The 8,964-nt window shown below is 39.5% G+C and overlaps 1 protein-coding gene across 1 annotated transcript in view; it reads right to left on the reverse strand.

Annotated features, from left to right (window-relative positions):
* NAMPT (nicotinamide phosphoribosyltransferase) overlaps positions 1 to 7,103 on the reverse strand; it is a 31,853-nt gene extending 24,750 nt beyond the window's left edge. The window contains exons 1-2 of the mRNA XM_039849466.1: positions 7,085 to 7,103; positions 6,402 to 6,505 (exon numbers count right to left, since the gene is read on the reverse strand). Of these exons, the coding sequence (XP_039705400.1) occupies positions 6,402 to 6,458 (57 nt within the window). The 5' untranslated portion in view covers positions 6,459 to 6,505; positions 7,085 to 7,103. The remainder of the gene's footprint in view (positions 1 to 6,401; positions 6,506 to 7,084) is intronic.
* Between the last annotated feature and the right edge of the window lie 1,861 nt (positions 7,104 to 8,964).

Consider the following 8,964-nt stretch of genomic DNA (forward strand, 5'->3'; position numbering starts at 1 on the left):
AAAAATTCTAAGATGAATATACCCTGTAGAGAGAGCAAAAAATCGCAAATATTCAAAATAATTTAGTTGCCTCTCTAATAGAAGCAACTTTGCAACTCTATAAAAATAGCACCCTCATGTTGCCTACAAGCAATGCTGAGGGTGAATCTTAATATTAATACGTGGTCTCACTGCTAAGTCAGGCAACAGATTAGAACTTTCTGTTGTACCAGAGCCTCATCAAAATTTAGTAATATATGCTAATGTCTTTTTGGTTAGAACCCAGGGACTGATACCACTGTAAGTTTAAGAAGATTTAAGAAGTAGATATATAAAATAACTAATACAAAATCCAGAGCAATTAAATCAGGCAATTCACTACAATGCAAATATATAGACATAAATCTATATCTCAATGATATCCTAGTAATAAATGATTACAATTTCAACTATTTAAGAAACTAATTATAAAGATACTGCCACCTAATACATAGCGACACTGAAAACCTGAATGAATACAGTTCCAGTTCTGGACAATAATTAAATGTGTTTATAATTTTGAAGCTTTACTTTAGCTATGTTCTTCAATAATGGTACTTGAAACCTGTGCATAAATATTCAGAATACCACCTCTGAAAATAAATGCTATTAAAAACACAAAATTGTCTAGGCTGCTAAATTAGAAATAAAGTATGATTTCTAAAATCTTCTTTGAAGAAACTTAAGGGAACTGTTTTAGAATTTAGCTAAAGCATCTAAGTTGTCTAGGCAAACTCTCCAGCAATTAACCATGAAACATAATTTACTATTAATCATCTACTAACACCCAATAGTTTTACAAAACAATAATAGTATGTTCAGATATTTATATTGGTGTATAACATTGTTTTAAGGGAAAACTTTAAATGGAGCTTCTTAGTAAATACTATTCTAAAAATACAGCCAACAGATGTTTTATAGTAATTTTAGTTTTGCTAAGTTTTCTATTTCTCTTCATTTTATTTTCTGCTAAACTGTTCGCTCTGAACCCCTTGGAACCTTAACCAGAAATTGAGAAGATATAGTAGAAACTGAAATCAATAAATTATTATTTTATAAATAGTTCATTCATTCACAAATATACACTCTGTACCCACTATGTATCAGGCACTGTTTCAGATTCTGAGGACTTGGAAGTAAATAGACTGAAGTGGTTTCTATTTTCATGGAACTAATGAGAGCTGAAAGATCAGAGAATACACAAATGAGCAAGACCTAAACAACGAAGAGATAGGAGATGACGTAAAGGATAGAACAGAATAAAGGTCAGAGTGGTGAGTGCTTAGAGAATGGGGAGGAGGAGGTACATGGTACAAGTCAGAGAGAAATGCAGAGACAAGATCATGTAAGGCTTACAGGTTACAACAAGGAGCTTGAATTTTATGTCGACTGCAGTGGGAAGCCATTAGTATGTTTTAAGCTGGAGGGACTATGATCTGATTCACATTTACAAGGATCAGCATGGTGGTAAAGTAGAGAATGGATTACAGGGTGACCAGAGTGGATGCAGGAACATATGGTAGGAGGCTACAGCCAAAGACTAGGTTAGGTGAGACAACTGGCTCAATATCTTTGGAGGTAAAAGAGAATTAGGGTGATGAGATCTGGAGAATTAGGAGGGGGAAGAATTAAGTTTGTCTCCTAGATTTTTGGCTTGAGCACCTGGGTGAATAAAGATGCCATTTACAGTGATGGGGAAGGCCTTGGAAGGAATGAATAAGGAAATTAAGAGCTCAAATATGTTAGGTAATACTAACAAAAAGTTTCATAGTATTCAAAATTACAGAGCACTATAAAAAGGGAGCTCTTAAATCATGATTTTTTTTTTTTAACCACTGCTTTGGTTTCTATCACTGTAGAAAATGGTTCTACAATAAATTTAAAATTATTTACAAGATTTTTCATACTATCTTCAGCAAACCTTACCCCTAGAAATGTTTCCTAAACTGGCATGGCCTTCCTGCAGCTAACAGAGCACTGCCAGCACATAAATAAATGAGTGGTAAAGAACATGGGCACACAAGAAAATGTAGCTCTTTTGGTAAAACTTAATTTTAGTTATGTGATTAATTTACTTCATGAAAAGAGAAGCCTTTAAAAATTGGAATCCCAAGGCTAAATATCCTTGTCCCAAGTATGACATTTAAAGTATGAGAAATATTTGTTGTACAAAATCTTTCTGTGAGAGCAGTCTAATTTTCTCCTGAGCTTCTCTAGATTTCCTATAAGGCTGAACAGATCTTACCAAGAGCTTTCCTCTCACAATGGGATCACATGACCAAAGGCAATTACTACTACCCCACTTTTTCAGTTATAATTTTATTTTTAACTGCTAAGAAATAATCACAAGTCAACATTTTAACAACATCATGTGCATAAAAGAGCACATGGGATAACATAACCAAGGTCACAGAGTAAGTTATGTTATCTACATATCTAAGGGCACTCTAAAGAGGATCCACTCAGCCTTACGCTGGCTAAGACTTTCTGCCTCTTCAAAGCCAATATGTTAGAAACAGCAAAAAATAAAACGAAAATCTTTCTTCTTTTCAATATTATTTAAGACTTCTCAAGCGCTGGAAATACTTCTATTTCTCCAGAAAATAATACATTGCTATTTGGCTTTAAAGCAATAACAATGTAAAAAACAGGCTTAAGGATTTTTGGATATTATTTTAGAGAAGGGGAGAAATTGTAAAGCCATCAATAATCATTACATTGCCTCTTCCCTTAAACCTCCTGACACAGAGTTCCTGGCAACTTGTATCTTTCCCTGACACTTCAAAAAGAGATTTCATCATCTGACGAAGAAGACATCAGCTTCTGCTATTTAATGTTTTGCAATATTACTGACCTAAATTAATTTTCCTATGAAGTGTATTTATGATTTAAATATAGGATTTTATTTCTGTTGCCTAAATTTTTCCTATAACTCAAAATAAAACTTACTGGAAAAATTACATCATAAGAATGCATAAATAGTCTCTGACATACAAACTACAGCAGTACTTCACTCCTCACAAGGCTCAGGCTGCGCACTGTGACAATATTTAAGTGTCCATTTAGAAGCAGTGAAAGGGAAGCAACTATGACAAATAGTAAGGCAGACACTGGGTAGCCCAAGTCCCAGGCAGGACTAACTCGGCCATAAGAGGATTCTCATATTTCCTCAACTCTTTTCCTTCAAAAAGCCAAAGCTTTTAAGATTTGTTATTCTGCCACTGACAAGGAAGCAAAATCTTTTTTAAAAAAGTTGTCTTGGGTGCCTAATCACCATAAATTATACAGCCTTTCATAAATTCTCTAAAATCAACTTTCACCCATTTGGATTGTAAGAGACATCTCTTGTCTTTTAGAATACTTAATAGGTCTACCATATTTATTAAATGAATGATAAAGTGCAAAGTTTTAGATAACTAGTTTACAAATTACCTTTTGAGAAGCAACCCACACTGGACAGCATAGTTCCTAACTAATATTTGATGTGGTTTAAAGTGTAAATTGCTTAGAGATTACTTTTGTGCACTATATATTTTTTTCAACTACAGCTCAATTGGCGTTTTATTTTAATCTGCTAATAGGTAAAATGTTCAGAAATGTTAAAACAATTCTCTGCTGTAGTTTGTTACATTTTCTACATAGGAGCAAGAGAAAGGAAGAATGGAATAGAAAAGCATCTTTTAATGATCTAGTTATTTGGATATTGACCAATGGCTATCTCACAGGTAAGTGAAAAAAAAATATCCTGCCTCCTTTACAAAAAATTCCAAATGCTTTTCAAGCACTTCAATGGCTGAAGCCAGTCCAAATGCACCTTTCCCTAGCCGGATTAGCAAAACATAAATACAATCCAGTAATAATTTTGCTTTAAGCCATTTTGAAAATGACAGAAGATTATTAACATTTAAGTGTCTTTTTTATTTGTACCAAGAACACGGGATGAAAATGGAACACCCACACTTACTTGTTGTCCTAGCTCCTTATTATGTATCATAAGGAATGATTACAGAAATGGATATATATTTTAAATGCTCCTCCTTTGGTCCAAATTGTCCTAAACCCTTTCGAGAGGATACAAGTAAAAACAAAACACTCATGTTGTCATGGACTTGGACACTGTCCCACCTTGCAAAAAACCTTTTTGTAGTCCTTAGACAACCAAAGATCCCTCCTACAGTTTTAGAAAGAAATCAACAATATGCTGCTCTCTTCCAGTTAAAGCCACTAGGTTCTTTAATTGGTCCATTGTTTGTAAGTGCTGATAAGAATATGTAATATACTCATGAAATTTCCAAATAAAAGTTTCATTACTTGTAACCTCAAGATTATAATTTCTGTCTCTTCTTCACCCAAGAATAGAAAAAGGCAAAAATGGAATACGGCCTATAAGGACCACTAAAAATATAAGGAAAATGAAACTTAAAGACTAAAAATGTAAGTGTGGAATACACAATTTATTTTACTGTACAGCTGTAAACCATTGGTATAAAGGCATATCAACCTGAATGAATCCTCATGAAGAGATTTTTTGGGGGGAAAAAAGTTTCATATTAGAAAGGGGATAAACATACAAGTATGACTTGAAAAGGGATAGGAATAAACGTTAAACAGATGGGAATTCTAATGGAGCAGTTAAGTATGCCCTACTAGATTAGAAAACTTTAAAGTAACTCACTTTCCTAATTAAAGCATACCAGGAAATTAACGTTGAAGCAATTTTACATTCCTTATGTATAATGGCTAGAGGAATTACAAACCAAAAGAACTTGTATTTATTTTATTTTTAAAAGTTAGACCAAACATCCATCTACATTTCCCATTTCAATTAAATCATGTTGCTACTTGAAAAAATTTTGAAAGTTAAAGATTTAGTTAAAAAAATTTAGTTAAGAAAAAACTATGAATGAAACCACTCTAAAATCACTATTAAAGATACTCAAAACACTATGATTGAACTAAGAGAACACAGAGGAAGTTTCTGGGACATGTAAATCATATCTGATAATACCATAATCTGGCAATAGTGTATATTTCTACTTTAAATTTCCATTTAAGAGACCACTCGTTAGTGAAACTTGGTTCTACTTTAAATAATAATCCATCTAAATTATTCTAATTGGGAAGAAATGGACAAAACAAGTAAAACGAGACTCTCCAAGATACTTGTAATATTTAAGAAAAGAAAAAGAAAAAAAATCACAGCACAAAACAAAAACATGAGAACAATGTTTTACCACTGTATTCCAAACCATCATGTTGCTTAAGTAAAAACTAAAATTTATTTCGCACAAGGATTTCTGGTTCACATTTCATCTTTTAAGTGTCCTGGTTTACCAAGCTTAGCAAAGTAAATCATATAATTCAGTCATATAATTTGAAAACTAGAGGAAAGAACTATCACATTTTTTTCTCATCATTCTTTCCTAATGGGTGTTTCAAATAAAATAGGGCAGATATACATGCAAGTGTCCAATGTGCATATGAACACAATGTTGTGCCATTTCTCTCTCCTATAAGTTCTCCAAGGTTAAAACTATAGTTCATTTAACTCCTCGAGTTTCACTTTCCTTTTCATAGAAATCCTGTAGTGGCCCTAATGGAATAAGGGCAGATTAGCCTTTGCAACACGGAACATAAGTGACCACTAGGAGCAAAGCAGTTTGAAACGGAGCCCAGTGGAGTGGTACCGGGGAATCCAGCACCGCTACCGGGGACAGATAAGTGTTCTCCGTACCCGGGCCACAGGCAGAGGACCGTGGCTGGCTAATCCGGCACCCCTACCAGGACCTCGCCCACACCTTCCTAGAGAAGAGACGTTATCTTCCCAGCAAGAGCTGAGTGCACCCGACTCAGCTCCGTGGAGGAAAACCCCATTTCTCAAACCCTGCGCCCTCTCTCCAGCGCCGAGCCCCAGGGGTAGTTGTTACCTAACTGACCCGCTCCTCGGCCGACTCCTCGCCCGGGCCAGTCCAGCCCGGCCGGGGGCCAAAAGGGCGCGCTCCCGGGGAAGGCGTGCGCTCGGCCGCTAACGCCCAAACCCGCCCGGCCCCGGGCCCGCTGAGCCAGGCGGAGCCCCGACCCCCTAGCCCCGTGCTGCAGGCGAAACCGCCCGCAGGCGACGCCGGCTCAGCCCGCCTCAGCCCCTCGCCGCGCCCCCCACTACGCACCGCCAGGCCCCGCCTCCTGCCGTCCATCCGTCCATCCCTCCTCCATCCACCTCCTCGCCACTGCAGCGCCAGTTTCACCTGCCCGGTGCGGCTGCCCGCGCCTTCTCTCGGGGCTGCCCCGCACCAACCTCAGACCACCCCCAGCCCCCCGCAACCTCGCGCCGTCCCCAACGCGCCCTCTCCTCCTCCCTCACCTGCCCCGCCCCGAGCCTCTACCTTGTAGGAGTCGGTAGCCAGGAGAATGTTGAACTCGGCTTCTGCTGCAACATTCATCTCGGACCAGAACGTGGGGGCCGCGTGCCGGGGGCTGCCAGCCGCCACTGCGAGGAAGGCGAAAAATGGGCTTCACCGCCCGCTGTTGCTTAAGTCACTGCTCGGCCGGAGGGGGAGGGGTAGAGGAGGAGGAAAGCAGAGCGGGGAGGAGGGGCCTGAGGAGGGCGGGCCCGGGAGCTCTGACGCAGCGCGGATAGCGGCGGCTCACGCGCTAGCAGTCTGGGGACTCTGATAGCCTACTCACCTCGGCTCTCCCGTCTCCGCCCCCTCCCCTTCCCCTCCATCCCTCTGGCGGGGACGCGAGGGGCGGGGCAAGGTCGCGCGTGCGCAGCGCGCAGGGGGCGGGGCTGGGCCGGGAGGACGTGAGGCACGCGCTCTTTCTCAGAGACGCCCACCCCGGGAACCCGGGCACTCGCTTTGGTTTCATTTCCCCGCCCGGCCCGGCGGGGCTGGGCAGGGGCATTTCCTACCTCGATGAGCGGGTTTGCCCGCCCCGCGGGCACCTTCCTTCTCTCTACCCAGTCCTGGCTCGTCTTCTGAGTCCTCCTGAAGTCACGCCACCCGGCTGGGGCCCAAGGAACCTCCTCCCTCTGCGGGCTACCCGTCCTCGTTGCGCAGTTACTCACCTTTGTCTCCGGTTGGATTAAGGATCGAGCTTTTGGCTCCCTCCTCCTTGTCACTCCTGATCTTCCTAACCCTCTCTTTAAAATCTGAAGACCTACGGTGGGGAATAAGGTCTGGGGTCCCCGTTAATCTGACATGTCGAGTCCGCTTTCTTCCGGCTCTGTGGCTCAGCTCTTTGATCCTTTGAGGGGCGTCTTGGTTTATACCGCGCGGAAAGGCAGGGGTTGGTTTCATTCTGCACAGATGAGACTACAAGACATAATTGAATCTAATATTGCCAAGAAGTAAACGGCAACGGCCCACGTATTTGACAGGGTGCAAAACTGATTTATCGTGCTTAGAATTGTTAAATCTTGGGAAACGGGTTGTCAACTTCCAAAAACTGCAAGTGAAACCACGTCGATGACTTCACCCAAATGACGACTATCCAATCGCGCAGTTCTCATACGTGGTTGCATTTAAAACTAAGATTCCATTTGTCCTCATGGTTAATAGCTGCTGTTGCTGTTATAATTTTAAATTTAGGTTTTACAAGATACGAGTAATTGTAAAGAAAGCAGTTTCATGAAAACTGGTATAGGAACTTTATAGACTATGTCCTTTAAGTTATTGGACGTATCATTTTATGGTGGGGGTGGGGCTACGACTTGAGGGGTATTCATCACAAGAAAACAGACCTCTTCAATTAAAAGTAACCGGTCCAAACTAGGTTTGGGAGTCAGTACAGATTCCTGACAATTCTATGTACAGAATCCATCTGTACATAGATTGAATAGTCAAAATTCATAGAAGTGGTGAGATAATTTTTGGCACTTTCTAAGGTAGTAACTAATATGTTTAGAATTATTTTCAGCAACGTTTAAAATAAAAGAGGCTTTTTTTTGGTTGACCCTGTGTTTACTGGGAAATTCACTTTTAAAAACATTTAAATAAATAAATTATTTTTTTTATTTTGGGAGATTTTGTTTGTTCAAGCGATGCAGTTCAGAGAAGGAAAATGATCTTTTTTGCTCCTTTTAATTTGGTGGGGTTTTTTTATTCATTTAAAATTTTCATAACCTACTTTACTTAAATGACAATTTTTTTGTTTGTTTCGTTTCCTGGAATTCATGTATGTATAACTGACCATTGTTCTAAGCTGCCTAATACAGGGGCAGGGAGTATTCTGATTACAAAATGGGCTTTGTTTATGATACCATTTTTGTTTTTAGAAAGGAAAATAAACTTTGATCTTACAGTATTTGAGTCGAACTTGAAGTTTTAAGATGAGAAAGTTTAATATCAGTGTGAATAAAGTGTCAATATTACATCGACATTGCTTATTAAATGTAGAAATATTCATTAAGGCCTGTACACATATTAGTGACTTAAACCCAGACAGCAATTTCCAGAGGAAAAGAGGAAAATGAAGTCATGTTACCAATAGAAAATCACCATTTGCCTAAGATAGAATTAGATATACTCTGTATGTAACTACATGTTTAAGCAGGACCAATTTTGAATTAGGGTTTAAAACTATGAAGTTAACACCCACCAAATACAAAGTCAAGATTTCAATTTGAAATGACCTTCCTCGAAAGACAATTTAATAGCTAGTATTTAGTATATCTAGTAGCATGTAAAAAATCTGAGACTTTCTCATGGGTCCTCGCAGCATGATAAATCATGTCTAGTACAAAGACTCAAACGGGCCCTGTCACTTCATTTAAGACCCTGGGTTAATCTATCATTCCTACCAAATAGCCAGTCAAGCAGGGTGAATTGGGCATCCAGCTCCTTGTTTATATCCCGTAGAGTGCTATATAATGTATGCCTGCAACCTATACATTAGATCAGGCAAAGTGGATGTTACTGCACCATTCTTATTTCCACATTCCCTTCC

This window comes from Pteropus medius, unplaced genomic scaffold (genome assembly GCF_902729225.1).
Source record: "Pteropus medius unplaced genomic scaffold, Ma_sr-lr_union100, whole genome shotgun sequence".
In the NCBI taxonomy this organism is placed as follows: Eukaryota; Metazoa; Chordata; class Mammalia; order Chiroptera; family Pteropodidae; genus Pteropus; species Pteropus medius.